Genomic DNA, 23,766 nt, shown 5'->3' with positions numbered 1-23,766 from the left:
CGAGTAGATGTGGTCGCGTTGTGATTAAACCCAGCAAATACAAGGATTTTTTGTGTGAATAGCTGGTGGTTGCCCCACTTCTCCAAGTTGTACCCTTTGTTTCCTTTCTCCCATATTCCTTTCCTTGAGGGGGGAGATGTGTTATGATGCTACATAGTATGTGTCACCATGCTTACGTCCCCGCACGCCCCTCCCTTCCGCGCGTGGCACTTCCCGGCTGGAATGTTGACAGCCGGAGATTCTAGTGACAGTTTACAGTTTAAGGTGACAGTTGGCACTAACGCCTTGTATGTACCAGTCGCACTCCGCCTCCAGTTGAGTGTGTCGTTTGTATGAGTAATAAACTACTTCCAGTTAAACCTCCAGACTTTGCGTCTTTACACTCCTCGCTGCCCTGCACACCGGTTCGGTGAGTGTAGTTGCTTTGGGCAGCAGAGTAGTTTGAAGTGGTGAGTTTTGTAGATGGCGGCGAGAGCCGTTTTCGCGGGCGGCGGAGGGCGAGGAAGGCGGACCGTGTAGCAGGAGAGCCTGGTTCGAGTCCGGTCGCTAGGAGGGGCGGCTCGGGGTTCGATCTTCGGAGCGAAGTAAGTGGGCAGCATAGTTTATTGGAGTCGGTCAGCTATTGTGGGCATCAGCGAGAGCCGTTTTTCGCGGGCTGGCTCAGCGCGAGGGCACGCCATCTCCGCGAGCAGGGGCCCGTCGTCGAGGATCGATGCTACCCGTCGGCGTGGTACGGAGCATGCTACTGGAGGTTAGGGGGCGCGAGCATAGTCTGTCACCCGCAGTAGGGGTTGTTTTTTTTTGAGGTTAGCTATTAGTTTTAAATATCTGAGTGCGGGAAGTTATCCGCGCCTGTGGGGGGTGCAAGACAGGTTTCGAGACCGAGCCGATATACTGATATGTCAAAGCAAAACTTATGTGGGGCAACATCAGTTTGTAAATGTATCTTTCTCGATCCTTCCGAGTGCCGTGTAGTAATGAGGCGCGCCAAGACCTAAAAAAAAAAAAAAAAAAAAAAAAGGGCTGCATTGAAGCCTGGACCACTTCCTTGTTCACAGCCAGTCAAATAAGGCATAGCGGAAGCAGGTGATAGTACCCCTGACAACCATGCTTCTCCGATTCCGTACCTCTACGATCCCCAACTGCCTTAAATCGGCCCCTATGCACACATTTACCACGAGCTCATAGGCAGTTTCTTATCGTTGGTAATAAACTCCACAGTGCGAAATACTGCCCAGTAAATCAAGGTCTGAACAGTTATTCCCCATTCGATGAGGTTATTATAGGAGTAAATGTGTGCAGACAATCAAGTAATTCTTGACATCCAAAATTTCTGTTCACACCTACTCCTAACTCGTGCCCTTGCAAGTAACAATTAGTTCCAATGCCATTCTTACCAAAACAAGAAATTGCTGAACATTCTAGTTATAATTAAATTCTCCAGTGAGAATAAAATGAGCTTTTGTGTATTTTAGTGCATTGTCTCGCGGGGTTGAGAGATCCATTGATGTCCTTGCTGATATGAAGGATGGTGTACAGAGATACACTTTCAATCCTGAGTTATCCTAATCTCCCCTTTAACGAGCGCTGCGCAGCCAAACTTGCTTTTTAACACAAACTTCTCTAAGCACACATTAAACACAGGCACGACACAAAACAGCCACAGCCATGAAAAGCAAGCACAGTGACATGTTCTCCCTCATCACATGCACAATACGCCACCCCTCAGTCAGAGCAGCACTCCCCATGTCATCACAAACACGTCTGTCATGTGTCAGACCAATTACACCAATAGCCCTCTCACAAACACACAAGACAAAGTCACTCACCGCTCACCCTGTTTTCACAGCATCTGCACAACCGGGCCCGCGTGAACACGGAAGAACCGAGCCGCGGCATTAGCCATAGGTTGATGGCACCATGCGAGCCATTTAAGGAAAGGTTTTGTGTTTCCGGCGCCCGAAATCGTTGTAAAGGGGGGTGCGCGGTCCGCGCGCGGGGAATCGCCTGCTTATCTGAGTACTTGCGCAGGGCCCCCTATAAACTATTGATAGATTAGGCTATTTAGAGCGCTTGGGGCTGGCATTAGCTATTCTGCCAAAGTCAAGAACGACTCGCTGGAGACGTGCCTTGTTGCTTAGCGGTGCAGGCTCTCACGGAGGTGACGGGATGTGACGGTTAAAATAGTGTTGAAGGATATATTAGTACGGGTTCGATCCCGCCTTTCTATAAACAATACTTGGAAATGGTGCGGGTGTAAATGGTCGAGCGACAGTAAGAGCGCGTAGCAGGTTGGTTTTAACAGATTCGAGGTGTTTTTTTCCGCTCGCACATATGGCGATGGACAGTGACTTACTCGTGTATACATTCAGGAATGTGTGGCTGGCTTTAGTAATTTTATGGTAATTTTCTTGAAATACTGAAATATCTTTAGCTACACAGTATAGCGTCTGCACTTGGCAAACATGCAGTGTGTTGTCTTTTTGTCCCTTCACTTTGCCATGGGACCGTGAGAGTTTTCGTACATTTTGATGAACACCATGTTCATTTGTGCCGTGTATGTAAGTAAGCTAGGGAAGAGTGGGGCGCGGTCACATGCAGCGTGCATTAATTGTGGTGGAGTGTTCGAGCGCGCCTCAGTGCCCGGATCTTCCTGCACGGTGACCCGTGCCGCCGGAAGGCCGTGCCGGGCCTCGGACGACATGGGGGTCTTAGCGCTACTAGATATAGCACCGATAGGCCAGGAGCGGCTGTTTTGGCCAAAGTGCGTCACGCGAGGGGAGCTGCTGCAGGGGGCCGAGATGCGCTGGGGACCGAGATGCGCTGGGGACCGCGGGGGCCGCCATGTACGGGGGCTGCCTGTCCTACAGGCGGGTTTTAGCGTGATCATCGCTGGCATTGTGGACAAGTTCCCCGCAGCTGTGCCTTAACCCCGCGGCACGAGCTTGTGCATCGGTGTAAACACGCCACTTAGTAGTGATTCTATGTTGATCAGCAAGGGCGCAACTAAACCTGGATTTGAGCCGAGATTTTCATAAGAGATGAGCAAGGCAACGGAACTTTATTGAGCATTGTTTAGCGCATGAGGTCTCAGGTTAGATCACCCGTCTTCTCCTTTCCTTCATCATGAGCACAGCAGGCTTGACGCGCATGGTGCGTGTTTCGCTGCGGTGGGGAAGCAACCTCCTCTGTTGCACTCTGCATTTGCGGTGTTTTGTGTTTATGTGCAGCCCTGCACACGCTATACGTTCAGGCACCATGGACGCTAAGCAGGGTAGGGACTGGTTAGCACTTGGATGGGAGGCCAGAATGGATCTGCAGGATGCTGGTGCCTTTGCTATGAGTTTAGGCCCCTCTTAGGCTGGCAAATATTGTTTAGCGCAGTTAAGTGAATTAAAAAAAAAAAAAAAAAAAAAAATGGGCAATTTTACAATGCGCAGATCTGACCCAAAGGCATCAGTGTGCAGTATTTTATCAAAGCAGCCTTAAACTATACTGCCTTCCAGTTGGGAAGACACAAGTCTCCTACACTTTGAGTCCTTTGGCTCAGGTAACATTTCCTATACACTGATTCACATGCATATGATCTATTGGCTCGGTGGTTTTTGTGTGAGATGCGAAGTTCTCGGACACCCGACACTGGTAGGAGTGGCGCTAGATAACTAACCCAATGCATCTGAGAGTGTGGTTATGGAAACTTGGTCAACTGTTAAAGGGGGCTAGTGAGAGAATCTGTGGGGGAGGTGACATTGGGGGGGCGCCAACAACATTCTGGCACAGGGGCCAGTATCGCCAAGCTTTGGTCAATGGTAGTTTCGTTAGCCAAGATTCAGAATAGATGACATGGCAGGACACTAGAGGCGGTTGTGTGTGTCCAAGTTGGGGAAGGTTCTTGTGATACAGGCGAGCTTGCATTGTGGTGCACCAGTGCCAACAGCCTTCGGTATCGACCCGGCAGCATCGTGCATAGGCACGCATTTAATAGGAATTAAAACCCACATTGCTTATGCCCCTATGCAGTGTCTTATGCAGACTCCGGCGCCGCCAGCAATACAGCAGCTGTCCGTATGTACACATGTAGGGCTTCATCTTTGTGTTGTCAATTAAATTAAATTTTGAGGGGCAGTCGTACCTGCACTGCACGGTCACAAAAGTCGTGAGGCCGCTTCACTCAGCCATGTCTCTGGAACCATGCAATGCCGTGGCTCATTTTGTATATCCTTGGGCTGGCCACACATTCCTTCATCTCCAGCATGCTTTGCTGACTAATTGATTAATATGAATGAAGTTGCATGTTTTAGCTCAGACTGAGCGACAGTTACTAATCGCAATGACATGGGTTCACACGCACTGGAAGGCCCTTTACATAGGTTCCCTGGTATCTTTGTCCCAAAAGCCAGCATTTATTAGGGTTATCCGGTACAAGGGGGGAATCTCATTGGCATTAGTGCAATGCCTGTAGGTACGAAGGGCCTAAGTTATGGGTCCCAAGTGGTGCAACAGGATAAGAGAGTATATATAGATATGTCATCTTGGTAGCAGGAATACAAGTAGGTCAAGGTTCAGCCCAAAACCCAGTCTCAACCATAATGCAATGGTCAGCTTGTGGAAAGGTGTAACAAAGAAATCGATCTACCAATGTTAACATTATGAGTTCAACGCATGAGTCACGAGATGCTGCTGTCTTTCATCTTTGCCTTGCTATTCGGAAACAGCTGGGGTAAGGTTTCTTTCAAATCAGGCATAGTGGCAGCTTAGTCTATACAGAAGCCTGCAGACTGAGCTGTTTTGAGACATGTAGAAGGCCTGGGTTTGTGTGTCACACTTAACATCTTTGAGGTTATTCTCCCTGTTCCACAGGGAGGCCAGGGAAAGCACAGAGTGACAGGGTTTACCGAGACCTAGCCTGGCTTGCCTTTTCTGCGACCTTGTGAGGTCTGTTTATGTATTGTATGAAGGTGACAGAGGCTGTCACTGTTGTTTGATAGGCAACAGGGCCAGATGACATTTAAGTGCATTGTGTGCTGGAAACTAAGGAACGGGTCCATTTTAGTAAGCACATGGAGCACGGGGGGGCGTTTCTAGCGCTAAAAAAAAAAAAAAAAAAAAAATTGAGAAAACCCAGTGAAGTTTCAGTGCAAGGCCACATTCGTGGGGCACTTCCATGTGTAAAGCATTAAACCAGTCAGCCCTGGGAATTAGGCAGGCGTACGATCAGCTGAGATTTGTCAAAACTGAGGGAGAGCATATCGACTATAATTCACAGTGGAACCAGGGGCAGCGTTACAAAGCAATGCTGTAGATTTCCCGTAGAATGCCGCATGGCTAAGCTTCAGGGATAAGGCCCTGACCTTTCACCCCTCGAGGGACCATCGCCAATTGCGAGCAAACAGGCGAGGAGCACAGCACACTAATCCCCCAGTAAGTGTAACTGCGATGCAAGAGGTTTGGTAAACACAGCGTTAGAGCACAAATAATGACAAGGGGTTATAGACCATTTGGCATTCCCGATATCCTGCCAGGGGATATGGTTCACCGCCGGTTCCAACAGACCTGTCTGCCCCACGGGCTATCCTTCCAGGGCCTAAAACCAGTGACTGGAAGGGGCATCTTTTTCGACCTGTGTTGAACTGAGAAAGGAAGCAAGGCGGCCTTGATACCCCTTACTTCTACCTGCGTTGGCACATCTGGTCAGGAGTGATTGTCAAAGGTATTGCACTTCAGCCAGGCTAGGTTGACACCCATCCACCCCAAGCTAAGTGTCCAAGGTGATATAGGGCCGCATATACACAACCCAGTACCAGGCCCCTGGGGGTCGTCAATGTCGTGAATTTACTAAATTCTAATGAACTGGAGGTGTGACCGGGTTCTACACTAGCAGAGGTTAGGGAGTCAAAGCCTCCGCCTAGTGGGGTGGCTGACTGAATTTGATGTACCATTTCATTCGTTTCACAGCACTACACGGGGGAGAGTGTCCATTACCTGTGCATACTTCAACCAGACACCCCAGAATGGCATGCCCTCATCTACATGGTCATAATTGAGAGAGCAGAGAGCGACCATACCTCTTGGACTTTGCACTTAAACTTTCTAATAATGGAAAGGGCTTAACACCTTCTGAAATGAGCATGACCAGAGCTGTGTTGCCTTCCAACGACATTTGACAGGTTAAATGGGCAAAGTTAGCGGAAAAGCCAGATGTATTGTCATCAATTAAGGCAGACGTGACCCAGGTATTGGCAAGATAGACACTGCCAACTATGAAGATGTACATTAAATCATAACTGGGGCTCACACCAAATTATTTGATAAAATAAGAGGTTTCTTTTTTCAAGCCACTATGTCGGTGCCACAAATTACCATAACGCAACAACGCTGGTATAACAAGGTCTGTAGGCAAACCATTAACTCCTTGCAGCAGCAATAAAGTTTAAAATCTAGCTCCTATTCAACCAGCAACGAAACTGTATACGCTGTCCCAGTGGGGAGCAAGAAAAGATTGGGATGGGGTTATTTGTACTGGCATGCCGTAGGAAGGTGAGATTGTCTCTACGACACATTTGCCAACAACACTGTCACCAGCTAAGGTTGTGGCATTACCCATCCAGAGACAGTGACATGATGCAGCCAGGGACAGTTAGCATATGTTCCCGTGTGCTGGGTGAGAGTACAAAGACAGAGGCTGTTGCCCCTCATACTGTCTGATGCTCACGGCTTTCAAGGACCCTCCCCTCCCCCCCCCCCCCCCCCCCCTCATGAGATCCCGTGATGTCAGCTTGTGTTTATATACGTAGGGGAGGTGGTTTCTCTCCCGTTACCTTCACCTTGCTTTATTGTGCTGTAGCTGTTTGGAAACACACTTTGAAGCCAGGAAGGCCCCTCATTTGCAATTGAAAATCATAATCGGATTGCAGGTCCATAAGCACCTATTTCATCATGCCTTGGTACCAATGCCATATTTTCAAGCCTGGGAAACAGATGTAGGTGTTGCCCTTCTCGCTCAGCCTTTACTTGGAGCCAGGGAGTTGGGAAACGTTCACAAATTTTGGTCCTCGAGCTGAGAGATACGTATTCTTCAGCAGCTCAGTCAGTCATAGTAGCTTCATCCGGAGCCATGATAAACGGCGTCCACACAGCAGTTACGTAAAATGTTTTGCCCTGTCGAGACATCATCCAAACCTCGAAGCAGCAGCAATTTGGGAACCATGGCACTCTCAATACATCAATTGGGGCATGGGTTGTCATCAGACATGCATTGCTCCTAGGAAGGTGGAGGGGTTCTATGAGCCTGATGGGGTACACCTGTCCAGGGTAGGGATGGACATGTTCTTGCTGGACGTGCAAGAGGCGCTCTCAGGGGCAGGGCATCAGTAGTAGCAAGAGGGAAGGGGGGGCTCTGGCATCGACGGGAGCCTCCCCAGAGCTGTGGCGGAGTTACAGGGCGATCTGGAGGCAGAAGGGTACAGTAAGGGTACCTCTGCGACAGGCGGTACAGTAAGGGTACCCCTGTCCGGCACAGTAAGGGTGCCCGAGCCAAGGTCCGGGAGCCGAAGGAGGTTCTGGGAAGACCGCGACGGCGCCCCGTTAGTCCTACGGGCGGTTGGGGGGCCTGACCAACCGGGGGTGTGCCACAACACGCTCCGCCCCCGTTAAAAGGGGCGGGAGTATTAGACAGATCACGTGATCCAAAGGAGGATCTGGAAAAATGTGCCGCACTGCAGGGCATCGACCCACCGTGCGTGCTGGCTCGCAAGGCGGGCGGAGCAGCGAGGGGCTGCTTGCCCTGGATCGCCCGTAAGATAACCCACTTATCGTCATACTTATGTTGTATGAAATAAACCTGCGACAGTTCTTCACCCATAATGAAAGTGTCAGTGTAATCTTTGGGTGACATCTGTGCATGCGTGTTGTGTGGAGCGGATGACGGTGTGGTCACTATGCCGCTGCCCGCGTCCCACGAAGGGGGACATCAGCAGGGCAGCCCTCTAGTGGCCGCCCGTCGGAGCCCCCCCCCCTGCTCCGCCTCTCTAGCGAGGCCGCGCCTCGGGGAGGGGAGGCCCCCAATGGGTTTGTCTTGGGGGAGGCGTGCCGCGAGGCTAGACCCCCCTCTTAAGCGCCTCACCCCCTCAGAGCTTCCTCTGCTTCCTGCGCTCCTGGCCACGCGAATTCCCACCCTTTCCGCTTACCCTGCGCGGCAGAGGCAGCGCGCTATCGGAATGTTGTAATGTTTTTTCTTGCGTTGCAGGCGGAGTTACAGGGCGATCTGGAGGCAGAAGGGTACAGTAAGGGTACCTCTGCGACAGGCGGTACAGTAAGGGTACCCCTGTCTGGCACAGTAAGGGTGCCCGAGCCAAGGTCCGGGAGCCGAAGGAGGTTCTGGGAAGACCGCGACGGCGCCCCGTTAGTCCTACGGGCGGTTGGGGGGCCTGACCAACCGGGGGTGTGCCACAACACGCTCCGCCCCCGTTAAAAGGGGCGGGAGTATTAGACAGATCACGTGATCCAAAGGAGGATCTGGAAAAATGTGCCGCACTGCAGGGCATCGACCCACCATGCGTGCTGGCTCGCAAGGCGGGCGGAGCAGCGAGGGGCTGCTTGCCCTGGATCGCCCGTAAGATAACCCACTTATCGTCATACTTATGTTGTATGAAATAAACCTGCGACAGTTCTTCACCCATAATGAAAGTGTCAGTGTAATCTTTGGGTGACATCTGTGCATGCGTGTTGTGTGGAGCGGATGACGGTGTGGTCACTAGGTCAGCAGCCAACAGACGGATGAACCATGGTGTAACACGTGACAGTATTTATTGTCTTTGTTTCACGTAGTGTTCCCTGGTTGTCTCGTCGTAGTGCTGTTGTCACGCCTCTACCACCTTTCACTTCGAAATAAAGCGCTTGTCTTTGTCATGGGATGCATGACGTGGGCATCACTCGACAAATCCACAATAATGTTACATCGCTAAATTAACATTTTAATTATTAGAAACACCACAAATTTACATGCAAGTTATTACCGTGGTGTTGCTATCTGCAAATAAAAATTCTACATTAAAATTGTCCTCGTGACTATCTCTGGGTCACAGTTGTGGTGAGAGAGGAGCTTACCTTGACCAAGTCCATGTACCCAGTTTCCCTTGACGTCCACCACGGCTGAGCCTTCAGTCCGTTGACGTTGTAGAGTGAGCGCTGCCACACCGACGCGAAGTGTCCTCTCTTGTGGCCAGCTTCATACCACGTGTACGCCTGCATGGGTGGATTTTATAAAGTATCAAAAACTGCAACGTCCTCAGCGTCATTCATTCGTCTCCAAAATGATGGCAGTGATGTATTTTCGGTTAGATTGGGAGGCCAAATGATGAGCAGAAATAAACTACCTCTCAGAAAGTGCAGTATGAGGGAAGAATCTCTTACAACACATTGATCATCCAGTGTGCTGGGATTATCACGGTTAAAACTATCAGTTGATGTTTTGCACATTACTGAATTCTATGGAATCTGTGCGTTATAGTAGAGTTGGCTTGAGAGCAGACTGTTCAAACAAATTCACATAAAAGCACAGTTAAACTACAGTTCTGGTTACATATTGAAACCTAAGAACATCTGCACTTACATTCGTAAATTATGGTTAGCTCTGTAATCCATGACGTGCAAAACAGCCATGCAAACCATAACTTGCACACCACATACAATGCTGATGACCTAATTCCTTGAAATAACTCGCATTTACAAAGGACGTAACTGATCCTTCAGGTTAGATTACATAGTACATTAGCACTATGATCGACAGCTATTAATGTAGTATTGTTTCATGCTGTACCTTTAGTGTACGAAACTGGCTCTATATATACTGCAACAAAGTGAGGTACAGTGTGTATAGAGTCCAAGAGTCTCCAGAGGTTTGGGAGAGGTTAAAGTTAGATAGAACCGTCCTCTCTAAAGTGGTAGCTTAGTCGAGCAGTAAGGCAGTATCAGAGGACAGTGTAAAGCATTTGATGTACACACTCAGTCAGCAAATGGTCTCACACACTCAAGAACTGAACTCTAGGAAAATTGTTTTGTATAAAAAAATATACTGTTGTTTTATTTCTAGAACCAAGCAAGCCTGGTACAGGTAAGCATATAAATACTTTGCAGTAGTAATTGAGTTGTTTGAGAACAGTTCAGAATTGCAGTATAACTGGTAATGGTTTTGATTACAGGTTTAAGAAAGCAGTTTGCAACACATTGCAGGTATAGTACATTCAATTGAATGGGCTTTTTAAGTAAAATGCAGTTAATTACTTTTCAGATTACTTTTCTAACCACAGGACTGGATCCTAGATTCAGCCCTGGGATATTTCCTGAAAACAGGTGAGTAAATGCGTTTTGGTTAAAGGTATGATTTGTAAGGACTATTATTGCATTTCAAAAGTTGACACTAATAAACTTTTTCACATAGAATCACCAATGTTATCCTATGAGAGGAAATTCACTTAGCAGGTAAGTTAGGTTATTGTTACTTTTTCTTACTCAGTGCTGGATCCTGGATTCAGCACTGGGACATTTCCTGAAAACAGTTGAGAAAATGTGTTTTGGTTAATCGGCTGATTTTTAAGGAATATTTGCAGTTTTCAAAAGTCGACACTTCGAAACTTTTTGAGAGAAATAGTGTCAATGTTATCCTAAGAGGAAAAATAAATTATCGTTTTCAAGGTAAGTAATCGGCCTTTTGAGTTAGGGTTCTAGGGTTAGACTCAGGGGTCTCCCAGGGTCAGTGATGCACTGTTGTTGCACCTTCAGTGGTAGTCGGGCGGCCGGGTGCAGAGTGTTGAGGCCCAATGTTATCCTATGGGAGATAGGGGGACTCCGGTTGGTGGCTGCTGGCAAGCAGGCCAAAGGGTTGTGGGAGCAAAGCTCCTAGGGTTAAGCTCAGGGCACGTTGGGGACCAAGTTAGCACCAAAGGAACACCCTCAGCGGCGCTAGGGCAGCCGGGTGCAGGGTTGAGGTGGAGAGCCCTGTTGAATTCAATGGAGATTCTCCGGGACAAAGAAACGCTGCAGGCTCGGGGACGAAGATCTTCCAGGAGTGACCACCACTTCGAGGGGTACGTTGGGATGTAGAGGGATGGTTAGGCACCACTGGGTTGGGCACACAAGGCCGTGGGGCGTCGGGTGCAGGGGTGCCTTTAGACGTCGGATTTTCTTAACCACTCTGGTCGCGGTAGGGGGGGTCTCCTGGATTGAGGCTACAGGTGTCGTCTGGAGGCTTGAGGCAGGTCAGGGGTCGCCGGATCTCAGGTCAGGATCGCCGGGGGGACCTCCTCGTGGTGTTTGTTCACTCAAACACAGGCCGGGTTCGGCGGGTGCAGAGTGTGCTGGATTTGCAGTTTCTGGCTGGAACCAGAAGCTGTAGTTCAAAGACGTCCGGTGTTCATGGGAGAAACAGCTTGGAGAGTGAATGCAGGCAGGTCCTCTGGGGTTTTTGAGGTTGCTGGCCGCTGGACACGCCAGGGCTTTGCAGGAGCAGGTTCGAGGGGAGACAGGCCTGTAGGGTTGGGGCCAAGTCAGTGGGTGTCGTCCTCTTGTTAGCTCTGCCCGGCTTCTCGTCCTTCTTCTTCTTTTCTTGTGGTTGCTGGATCTGAGGAAGGGAGGTTCAGGGTGCCCCTAAATACTAAATGTAGGGGCGTTACAGGTAGGTAAAGGGCAGGGACCAATGGGTCACTTCTCTGGGGTGGTTACACCCCCTATTCTGCCACTCTCCAGTGGGAGGGGGCAAGAGCCTGTCCCTGGTTGGCTGGGTCCCCCCATCCTCAAGAAGGCGGGGACTCGAGGTTGTGCTTCACCTCACCTCGCCCACCTTAGGGGTGGAGTTGGCAGAGGTGGGCACACTTCTCTTCCTCACTTTGTTTTTCCCGCCGGGTCTCCCGCCCAAAGTGGGGGGTAGAACCAGTGGGGACCAGTTGCTGAGTACAGCAAGTGGTCTGGAGAAGCTCACAAAGGCAGCATGCCTTTGAAGCTTCTCCTTCGTGAACCCTGCCCATCCTGGGGGGAGGAGGCTTGGCACCTCGTCCCAGGATGTGCATTGTTTCAGGCCCCCGAGAGCAGCAAGCTCTCGACCCAGGGGTCCAGAAACATGTCTGGTGGTGGCAGCCTGCGCAGCCAGTCAGTCAGGTCACTGGGAGTTGGTCGAGTTTCAGGGGGCATCTCTAAGATGCCCTCTGTCGTGCATTTTACATTAAATCCCACACTTTGATACCAAACTTCCCAGTCTTCAGTGCAGCCATTATGGTGCTGTGGAGTTCGCAATAACAACCTCCCAGCACCATATACTCTTAATGGCAGCACTGCACTTACAGGGCCCAGGTATGGACCTGGGCACTGTAGGGGTACAGGGCTCATGCACCTGTACCCTCACCACTGGCATAGGGCATCCAGCTAGAGGGGTGACTGATGTATGCCAGGGCAGTGGTTTGTGGGCATGGCACACAGGGATGTGTGCCATGTCGTCTCTGTTTTGTTCTGCATCCAGACACTCAGCCTGCAAAGACAGTGTGTGTGTGTGTTAGGGTACAGAGCCTCTAAGGGTGGCACAATAAGTGCTGCAGCCCGTAGGGGCCTTCTCTGGTCACAGTGCCCTGGGTACCTATGGTACCATTTACCAGGGGCTGACAAGTGTCCAGAGATGCCAATTGGGTTTAGGCTTCAATGCAGTTTTAGGGAAGGAACACAGGCCATGGGTACCTGATTGGCAGGAGCCCAGGGCACACTCAGTCAAAGTACATCAGCAATTCAGCAAAAAGTGGCTGCATACCATGCAAGAAAGAGGGCATTTTCCCACATTTAGGTGCTGTTAATTACTGGCATACATATTGTGAGGTCATGAGCATTGCATTTGGTGTGCCAGTTATGTTTTACATTGCTGTTTTTTGCACAGCAAACCATAAATTGCCAATTTCAGTGGTTTTTATTGGTTTAGATTGCTAACAGCAACTGTAGGCTGTGTTTAAGTGAATTTCTGAGGTTTTTTGTAACATGATAAGGTTTTATAGAACATCATAAACCATAATTTCACTTCAACTGTAGTTTTTTCACCAAATTTCCTTCTTTATGATATACCATATTCAACTTCTATGAAATTGTTTTCTACAGCTATGTTTGTACCTTTGGTGGCATACAGCAAGGACTGGTCTTCAGCCAGGCCAACCCCATAGATCAGATATTGTGCCCAACCCACCGTGGGTGGTCAACCCACATTGCGCATTAAATTTCCTGCAGAGTCTGGCCATCAGCTAGGCCTGATCTGATGCAAACAGCCACCCAGCTCAAGGCCTTCGACCGTAGGAAGGGGTGTTGGACTGTGTGGCTTGGCCTGTGGCCATGCTCTGTGCCCATCCCATCACTGGTGGCTATCTACTGCTACAGTGTGGGGTGGATGTAAGGCCTGGTCTTTGGCACGGTGCACAACCCCCACTCAAGCAAGCCCTGCCACACACAGTCACTGGCCATGTGCAACTGTGTGGTGCCATCTTTTTCCTAAAGGAGGATCCACATCCTTACCCACATATCCTGAGACCAGTAGGAGGATCCACGAGGTCCAGGATCTGCAAATTCAGTCATGGATCCACAAATCCCCAAAAAAGTCACGAGGTCCAGGATCTGCAAATTCAGTCATGGATCCACAAATCCCCCAAAAACTCACGAGGTCCAGGATCTGCAAATTCAGTCATGGATCCACAAATCTCCCAAAAATTCACTTTTATATTTTTTTTGTATGCTTTGACGGTTCCTTTTGTGCTCCCCTACCAATCCACGGGCCTGGGTAGGGTACATTCGTCCTGGCCCCTTATGCCCTATTTTACTTTATTTTTCACAACAGAGTGCTCAGTGTATCACCTTGGATAATGACAGAAGTAACAGAATTTGTTTTGGACAGCCATCTAATCATGGTGCACCGGATTCACAATTCCATAGCTGGATTCACAAATCCCCAATGGACAACATCAGAAAAAGCTCATTAGTCCAATAGGACTCCTTTATTTGTTTTACATAGATTCACAAATCTTACAAAGATTTTTGAATCTGAGGAAGGTCTGCAAATTAATGGTTCAGATATCTCTCCTTTTTCAATCCTTTTCTGTCCACCCACATTTTTGGAATGCGTGCTTATTTCAAAATACTGAACAGATTTATTCCCAAATTAAGCATATGCATTCTATAAGTATAGCTCTACGTTCATGCCAAGTTTGGTAAAATTCCGTTTAGTGTTTTTTCGACTGCAGCAGAAACCAAGGATTCCTCTGGAAGTCAAAATGGGGAAAGTCACTTCATTGTCTTCCTTTTTTATCCCCCACGCCCAGCCCCTTTAATTGATTCGCTCAAAATTTGCCATACCAAAACCAAATTGGGTGGCATTTTTTGAAAGGTTTGTGCAGATTTAACAAATGGCAACAAAGTTATTAAGAAAACAAAAAAGTGTTTTATAATGCAAATTCTAATCCACCCATAACTAACGAATTGCTACCACTGAATGTGTAAAGCTTCTTTTCCCATATAAATTGGTAATTTAAAGATGATTTACTTAACCAATGCACTGAGGGGAAAAAGTAACAAGAAACTATTTTAATTGGTCATAATATTAAGAAAATGCACATTACATTGTAAAATCCTCAGTGAAAAACTTTGCGGCAAATAGGTCTATTTTAATGTAGCTGACATCTCTTTGCATATGTCTTGAAACTCTTTATTTCTGTCAATAAACAAACAATTAGTACTCTACCTATGCATTCGTTATTTACCTTAGAACATTTGCACGGATAGTTTTCAATACATGATTTCAAACCCATACATTTAAAGCAGCAATGACCCTGACCATCCATTGTAGGGTCTCGTTAAACATACAATATTCACGCATGTGAGCAGGAATACATCACCGTATTCGTAAGTAGCGCTAGTGATCTTTTTGATCAAATAAGATTCTGGAAAGAATCAGGACTTTCCACATTTCAAGACTGGGACATCACTATCCTCCCAGGTGGTTTCCTAGTGGGGCATAGGTGGTTTTCTTACCTGCCACAGGTTCGAACAACAAATCAGTGAGTCAAGTGAAGTGAGGTAAGGGATTAACTCTCCTGCATTCCTTGCAGATGCATCAAAATGGGCGACAATGCCTGTGTTCCCTTTGGGAAAGCTGTGGTTCGGCACCCAGCAAAGGAAACCCAACCTGAGAGATTCAGAGCTAGAGTCCGACCTGTGCCATAACTCATCCGTTTGGTCTGGCAGGCCAGGCGTCACTCACTGCTTTGCAGGAATCTATGGATGTGGGGTACAATATTTGCTCTCTGTCTTCTGCAAAGTCCTCGGCTACAGATAACGTTGTATGAGAGAGCCTGAGAAAAAAGCCCATTGACAGCTTTGGTCAGCCCTGTCCTGTTCCATCGTATGCCCCCTGGAATGGATCACCAAGGATCTTATCCACCTCTTGGTGAGACCTCTTTCTAGTCTATTAGCTACTCTGAGGATATCTCGCTTACAAAGAGTTAGTGAGGTCAAAATCACACAACAAAGGTTTTCCCCAAGTGGCAGTTTCACACAATCCAGCTCTCTTGGATCCATATTGAACATTATCTCTTTGATCAGTGCTATGGCACTGTTATTGCAGGTATATAAGAACAGAGAGAGACCCCTTAAAACACAAAGGGACTGGAGTACTATTTAGTAGGTTAGAAATACAGTTCTAACCAACTGTTATTGCAGGCACACAACCAATCAGTCACCTATAGAAAGTGTCGCCCGCACCGCGCCTAGCCCATTCACATTGTGGACACTCCTCCTGTTAATTAGGGAGAGAGTGACGGCCCTGCCTTCCACAGGGAAAACTAACTGTGACACCCCGAAGAGGGCTCGCTGGTAACCCTTAAAGGAAGTGATAACAAAAACAATTGAACAGTATTTTCCTGGGTAGGAGAAGTAAATGAGGACAAAAGTGATCACAAAGGGAATGAGGGGTGCTGTGTCACTGACAAGCAGGGAAAATCTGAGCCACTGGGAATGAGAAGATCTGATCAGAAGTGGTTTGGTTATCGTTGTGGCAGCACTTCACATATTGCTTCTACAAAGAACTGGCCAGCCAAAGGAAAAAAGTGCAATACCTGTAGGAGCATGGGTCACTTTGGGAGAGTCTGCACAGAGATCAAGTGAACCGACAAACCCAGGATGGCACAAATAAGCCATATATAAATCCCTGTCAAGGTACACCCAGTAGGGCATTACCCAAACCCATGTAATATGGTCGTTGTTATTCGAGAATCCACTGATAAACCGAAGGATGGTGTAGATGGTCCTTATATGTGCACACTAAATCTTTTGCGGCACACCTCAGTGCCATGGCAGTTTCTGGCTCTCCCTACATGATTAAAACTCAGAAAACACTGGATTCTTATTTGCATCCTAAGCAGGCATACTTTCTTTCCCAGATAGTTCAGTTGCTATTATTAGGCACAGCATAGACTTCAGTTGCTAGTTTGTGTGAACAGGGATTGCAAAGCGTGCTTGAGGAGCTAATGAAGACCGCATTATAGAGGAAATAACATTTTCTTGTGGGTTTAACCCACTGTATTAGTCAACAAAAGTCCTGGAGGTTTGAGTGTTATGCATAGATTTGGGGCATTAAACTCAAACATTTTCATTGATAAGCACCCACTACACACAGTAGATTGGGCTAATCTCTCTTTTAGAAGGTGCTGCTGTGTTTTCCACTATCAAACTTGGGCACGCATATCATCAAGTTGAATTGGGTGAAGCATCAAGACAACTGACTGCCTTTATTATGCCCCTTGGGCTCTTCCAATACAGAAGGATTCAGTTTGGCCTTGCGCTGCCGGCATTCTCTTTACAGCATGCTCTGTACCACCAGTTTAAAGACTTGGAAGACAACATCAGATGTTTCCAAAGAACATCTTAGTATTTACTAAGGATGCTAGTAGTCCCTTACAGACTCATGTTGAGCACACTGGGCACTCCATATCAGAACATGGAGTAATTCCTAGAGAGTCACCGGTGAAGGTCATCAAGGATACAACATTTTTTGTGGCATTTGTGAGCACTACTCAGATTTTTTCCGAGTTTTCACCAAGTCATGTAACAATTTAGGAACCACCTACACAAAGGCGTGGAGTACATGTGGGTCAGTGATAAAAAAAAAATTCAGTTTGGTGAAGATACATATAGTCAGCACACCCACCAACACCTTTTTCCCTGAGCAATGTGTGTATTATAACTGCCTACGCAGGTGCATAGGGGCGGTGGGCAGTGCTATCCCAAAGGGCTGGCAGGAAGCTTAAGTTAGTATGGTACACCTTAAGAACTCTCAGCAAAGCTAAAAGAACGTATGCAGTCAACCCAGCGAGAACCCTTGGTGTGTGTAGGGGAAGTCAATCATTTAAGACAGTTCATTTGGGGCAACTTGGGGCCAAGGAATGGGTTGATGAGCACTGTAAAGTTACTGAGGTTTTTGTTCCAACAAGCACACTCTTGTTTCCTTAACAAAGGCAGCAAGTGTGTGCTTCAGATGGACCACCAACCTTTGAATCACACCCTTTCCCCTGAGTGTTTATTTATTTTATAAATTTTTTGGGAAAGGTTTTATATAGCGCTGGCTAGACCCCGGAGGTATCAGAGTGCTTTACATGAGCAGAAGCAGTCAAAAAAGCAATTGTTCAGGGCAAACAAAACAAGCAAGTACATCTCTCATTAATTTAAGGGGGCTGAATTATGGGTGGTTCACCGAGTATATACATCTAAATAATAAAATGGGGGTAACGGCACAGAGCAGAGAAGAGGGTATCGACAGGGAAGAACAAATTATAGAGTTAGGGGGCAAGGGTAGGAGAGGGGGGGGGTGGAGAGCAAAAGAGGATAAGGTCAGGGTAAACAGGAGGATGTGTAAAAAGGGAGAGTGAAGGGAGAGCCAGGTAAACAGAAAGATAACCAATGCAGGGAAACAGAAAGCAAGATGAAAGGAGTGATTATAGACTCCAATATTTTTTGAGAAGGTGATATTTTAGGTCTTTTTTAAATCTGAGGTAGGAGGGATTGCAGCGCAGGTCCCTCGGGAGGGCATTCCAAATGTTGGGGGCATTTCCAGAGAAGTAGTGAGATTGGGTGGCTTTCTTTCTTAGTAGCGAGGGGACGAGGAGGAGCGCAGTGGTGCTTCTCATCAGTATGGAGCAGCCTGCTTTTTTGAGTTTGTTTGTTAGGTACGACGGGGTTTGTTGGTGAAGAGCTTTGTGCGTGATGCAGGCAGTCTTATAAAAGCATCTTCCTTCGATGGGCAGCCAGTTTAGGGATTTGAGGGCAGGCGAGATGTGGTGAAATCGTTTACAGTCAGTAATGAGCCTGGCCGCCAAGTTGAGCACAGCTCTAAGGGGGGGCTAGGTGTAATTTAGGGGTTCCGGTGAGGATAGTATTACCATAGTCATGTTAAGAGAGGACTAGTGATTGGACAACCCATTTGAAGTCGTCTAGAGGAATGAAGGGTTTTATTTTCTTGAGGTGTCGGAGAGTAAAAAGTGCTCCTTTGACCACGTTATTTATGTGGTCCTTCAGAGCCAGGTTTTTGTCAGGAGTGAAACCTAGGGATTTTGCCGAGTCAGATAAGGTGAACGGACAATTGAGGGCCCTGAGGTCCGAGATCCAGCCTTGGATGGGGAGACGGTTGTTTTTACGAGAGAAAATAATAATTTCCGTTTTATTAGGGTTCAGTTAAAGAAGGTTGGAGTAGATCTTGCTCAGGGTATTGTTTAAATGAAGTACATCAGAATGGGATTTGATCTTTTAATAGAGTTGGGTGTCATCAGCATAGAGGTGATAGTTGATTCCAGCTTGTTTCAAAATGAGAGTAAGGGGTTCCATACAGAGGTTGAAGAGAGAGGGGGAGCGAAGTGAGCCCTGGGGGACACCCAGGAAGGCAGGGGTAGGATTGGAGAGGCAGGCGTTGATTTTTATTTGTTGTGTTCTGTGCTGGAGGAAGGAAGAGAACCATTTGAGGACCAAACCATTAAGGCCAAAGCGAGCTTTAAGCAAATTAAGTAAGGAAGAATGGTTGACTGTATCGAAAGCTGCAGAGAGTTTGAGGAGGATAAGAAGGCAAGTCTCTCCATTGCCTAGGGAACTGTGAATGTCATCCACAATGTTCAGCATGGCGGTTTCTGTACTACAGCCTTTCCTGAAACCGGATTGAAAGGAGTCAAGTAAGTTAAATTTGCCTATGTGGTTGTCCAGTTGAAGTAATGCACATTTCTCAAGGGCTTTAGCAAGAAGTGGGAGGTTAGAGATAGGACGGAGGTTGTTGGGATCATTGGGGTCAGCAGTTAGGTTTTTAAGAATGGGAGGGATTTGTCAGAGTTGGAGGGAGTCGGGGACACATCCAGTGGGAAAAGAGGTGTTGATGATTTTTGTCCAACAAGGGGCTATGATATGGTTAAGGTTATGAACTAGCTTAGAAGGGAGTGAGTCTTTGGTGTGCGAGGTCGGCTTTAGTTTAGCAATGATATTAAAGACATCAAGCTCAGTCATAGGAAAGAAATTATACCAGGAGGTGTTGTCTTTTAGTTGTAAGTTGGAAAGGATGTGACCGGGCAAAGTTGGAATGGGTAGGTGAGTGGGAGGGTTAGGCGGTAAGGACGGTACCGAACAAGGAGTTATGTCTATGGCTACGTCTATGGCATTTGTGTGGGTTGAGTTCTAGGGCCCAGATTTACAGGTTATGCTCCAGTTTAAAGGAGTATTGTTTTGAAGTGTCATCTGTGCCAGGAAAGAACAATAGGCACGCAGACTGTTAATCATGCTTACTACCAAGCCCTAGTTCTGAAAATATAATATGATTACCATGATTTTGACGTGGTCATTGGGGTGAAGACTATTTGTATCCGTCAGGAAGAGAGAACAAGAAAGAATTTAGGAACTCACAAAAGAAATCATCTAACAAAAATAACAAGGGGGACTGTACAACATTCCGTAAAGATATCATTGAAACAACAGAGCTTTAATGAGAAACTTTGTGTGTTCCTACACATTAGTTTTGGAATTCAAGACAAATATTTTTCTTAGGGAACAACCCCAAAACAGTTATTAGATCCTAGCTGAGGGATCGGTGACCACCCCCACCATAACCCTCACTCCTCCGGAGGAGGCACCAATGGTGTCAGTTAATGCACATACGTGGTTCTTAGGATCACTGGTATGTCTGCATTATTATCATTTCCTAACATGCTCATATACAAACACACAAATGTACTAGTATAAGAAATGAAAGTGCAGCCAAACTGCTAGTTTTGGAAATTAACAGTAATTGAGCTTAAATTGCAATTTGTGTAACAAATTAAGAGATTTTGGGAGATTGAGATAAAGAAAAAACAAAAAGCATGGGCAAGTGAATCATTTTTCGCCTCCTTAACCCAAGGTCAATCTATTCTGCATTGCATGAAGTCATGCTCTACAATTCACATATCGAGAAACATTTAGAATCTGCATTGATGAAAAAGACTGCTATTTCAACATGCATACCTCGGGATTTCCAACTCTTTGCATGGCATCACCCAAGTGGAAATAAAATCTTCCATCATCAGTTCCAGTGTCACCAGATTCAAGTCCTTCCTATTATGAAAAGAATATATTTATTATTTAGGATGACAGTTTCATTTCCTTTTGGAAATTGTACACCAACTAAAATACACATCAAGTATGAGCTAGAAAGATATTAAACCATTTGTCGTATAATATATACATGTTAAAGCTATAATTAAAAACAAACACACACACACACTGAACGTGATGGGGACCAGATGCACAAAGAGTGCAGCATGATGAGATTCTCATTAGTCATATAGTACATGCAACACAAGCACTGGTAATGGCAGTTGTTTTACTTTTGTGCTGTAACATTTTCTCAAACCTAAGTAAAACACATGGGCAACTACACTGTACACTTACATCACATATAGAACTGACACGGCACAGCACAGACAGAAGTAGTGCAAGCTTCACCCAGGTTGAGTATATATGATCGATTGTAATTGGGTGATGGTGCACAACTGAGAGTTATGCTGTGGGTGGATGTATTCGTAATGGTCAGTGTAATCATGAGTGATCATGGCGGATGTGTGATGATGCAATGGTATGAGTTGGTGTGTATTTGTTAAGCTTGATGTGAGAGCTGGGGGCATTATGCGTGATGTGGTGCAGTCTGAACCATCAACTCCCACTACTCTGCAGTAAGCTCTGTAGTCCTGGGATAGGTCTCAACACTGAATTGTGTTGAGTCAAGGTCCCATTTTAGACGACGGGAAGGGTGGATACCGAAAGGGACACTGGCAAGTGGAGAGGAGTCTGGCACCAGGCTGAAGTAAGGGGCACAATGGGATACAAACTGAGGGGTAGGTGGGTGTAATGAAGAGAGCACAGGGAAAGGAGACATGCAAGAGGAGTGCTGTTTTACTGCACCAACTTCATGGGTAGATTATCCTGCTTTTAGTTTAACCCTGCAATAACTGAAAAAAAAACACTGGAAAGCAAAACAGCCCTCATTAGCGTAAACCAGGTCTCTCCAACATGACGATCAAGAGCTAGCAGAGGCTCACTGCCTGTCTTGGAGTAGCTTGCTGCCTACCCATTGAGTTTGGGATATACTGCTGCCTTCCTGCTGATGCTGCATTTTAAGACTGTGCACGCATCTTGTGAGAAAGGGAGAGGTGACAGAAGCAGCACAGCCCTCCTCTTCCTAAAAAAACAATATGCTGCTGACCTGGAAGAAAGCTGCAAACACAAAGAGATGATGCAAATCAGTCTTGACCCTGTGCCTCATGGAAACAGTCCAGCCCGGACTGCCAAGCCAGGGCTTCCCTGGACCGGAAACAAGCATCCTGGGACCGGTTTCGGGATAACACCCCTTATCAGCCAGGCTAGCTTGAATCAGTTGTAAAGAGAGCAAGGGTCCCACGTCTGGGCATACCCTGCCAACTTGCAAACACAAAGAAATGATGGGTGGAGTGCTGAAACTTTTCAGACGCTCACCCCCAGTCGCAGGTCTGGGTTGAATCCATCATCGTTCTGTAGCTCACTTGCCACCCCAGTTCAGACCCAGCAATATGCAAATCAGTCTTGACCCTGTACCTCATGGGAACAGTCCAGCCCGAACTGCCAAGCCAGGTCTTGTGTGGACCGGAAACAAGCATCCTGGGACCGGTTTTGGGGTAATATCCCTCATCAGCCAGGCTAGCTTGAATCCAGTGGCAAAGTGAGCAAGGGACCCATGTCTGGGCATACCCTGCCAACTTGGAGCAAACAAAGCAAACACAAAGAGATGAAAGATGGAGCTCTGAAACTTTCCAGCCACTCACCCCCAGTCACAGATCTGGGTTAAATCCATCATCGTTCTTTAGCTCAATTCACCACCCTAGTTCAGACCCAGCTATATGCAAATCAGTCTTGACCCTGTACCTCATGGAAACAGTCCAGCCCGAATTACAAAGCCAGGTCTTCCCTGGACCCGAAACAAGCATCCTGGGACCGGTTTCAGGATAACACCCCTTATCAGCAAGGCTAGCTTCAATCCAGTGGCAAAGTGAGCAAGGGACCCACGTCTGGGCATACCTTGCAAACTTAGGGCAAACACCAAGAGATGATGGACGGAGCGCTGAAACCTTTCAGACACTCACCTCCAGTCACAGATCTGGGTAGAATCCATCATCATCAAGCGGACAATAAATAAGTGTCTCAGATAACAGCACATTGTTTCAAACATTTTACCTCTGTGAACTTCTATTTCATTAAGCTCAATGTAAAATATTTGGAGGGAGATTATATCCAAAAATGCATTTTTCAGCGCAGCACTATATTTGTTTAATTTCTATTTAGGGGGTAGGCAGCAGACCAAGAACCGGTAAGGACATTTTTCAGAAGGTTTTGAAAACACCTCTGAAAGCCATAAAAAATAAACACTGAAAACAGGATAGCCTAATTGTGGGTCAGACTGAGATAAAGGCTAGTGGTGGGGCAGTGTGAGTGCATACATTCTATAGGCTGGGGGATGGTAAAGGGAAGAAAGGTGGTTAAGAGCCGTGGGTAGAAGGTGGCAGAATGAAACACAGACATGATGGACAGAACTCTAACTGGGGGTGGAGAAGAGTGGCTTAGGGGCCAAGCACCACTTGGAGTAAAATTAACAAAATGATGGGGGTGGTAATTGGAACACAGGATCTGGGGAAATGATTGCACAAAGAGGGGCACAGAGAAGAAGACAGTAGCCTTGTAAAAAGGGCAGCTCAGACCTGAGAGACAGCAAAGGCAGCACAACAAGGATAAAGAGGTCCTTCATTCTCAGCACATTAGGCAACACCAGAGGCACGAACCAGATCCATCCCTTTCAGCTCAAATTCAAGACAAAAACACCCTTGAAGGTAATAACCTCCAGTGTGACCACTATATGCTACACCTCCCTCCCAAGCATCTCTAGCCAGATTTCCCAAGGCATACACAACATGGTAATGTTGAGGCTTCTGCCTGAAGGTTCACGCTGCACATTTGCCAGTCCTACCCTGTAAGGCGCCGGCCCCCAAAGCTCTTCTGATGGATGCCGGGTTTGAGCTTCAGAAAGAGGGAGGCTGCGCATTAGCCCAGCACTGAGTTGCTGTAAGACAGCCTCATGCTACTGAAGAAGCAGAACACCACCTCCCATTTTGACTTGATGGTGTGCATGTTGTAATAAACGTGAACAACCCCCAACTACACCTG

The 23,766-nt window shown here is 47.1% G+C and overlaps 1 protein-coding gene across 8 annotated transcripts in view; it reads right to left on the bottom strand.

The window, feature by feature from the left end:
• ASPH (aspartate beta-hydroxylase) overlaps nt 1–23,766 on the bottom strand; it is a 675,802-nt gene that overhangs the window by 120,983 nt on the left and 531,053 nt on the right. For 7 of the 8 annotated variants that reach the window (XM_085605545.1, XM_085605546.1, XM_085605548.1 and 4 more), the window contains 2 exons: nt 20,542–20,631; nt 9,106–9,243 (listed from right to left, as the gene is read on the bottom strand). In XM_085605545.1, coding sequence (XP_085461671.1) covers nt 9,106–9,243; nt 20,542–20,631 — 228 coding nt within the window. The remainder of the gene's footprint in view (nt 1–9,105; nt 9,244–20,541; nt 20,632–23,766) is intronic. The other variant, XM_085605551.1, reaches the window with a different exon arrangement.

This window comes from Triturus cristatus, chromosome 5_1 (genome assembly GCF_964204655.1).
Source record: "Triturus cristatus chromosome 5_1, aTriCri1.1, whole genome shotgun sequence".
In the NCBI taxonomy this organism is placed as follows: Eukaryota; Metazoa; Chordata; class Amphibia; order Caudata; family Salamandridae; genus Triturus; species Triturus cristatus.
Note: the sequence above shows the minus strand (reverse complement) of the source record. Positions and strands in the feature narration are given on the sequence as shown.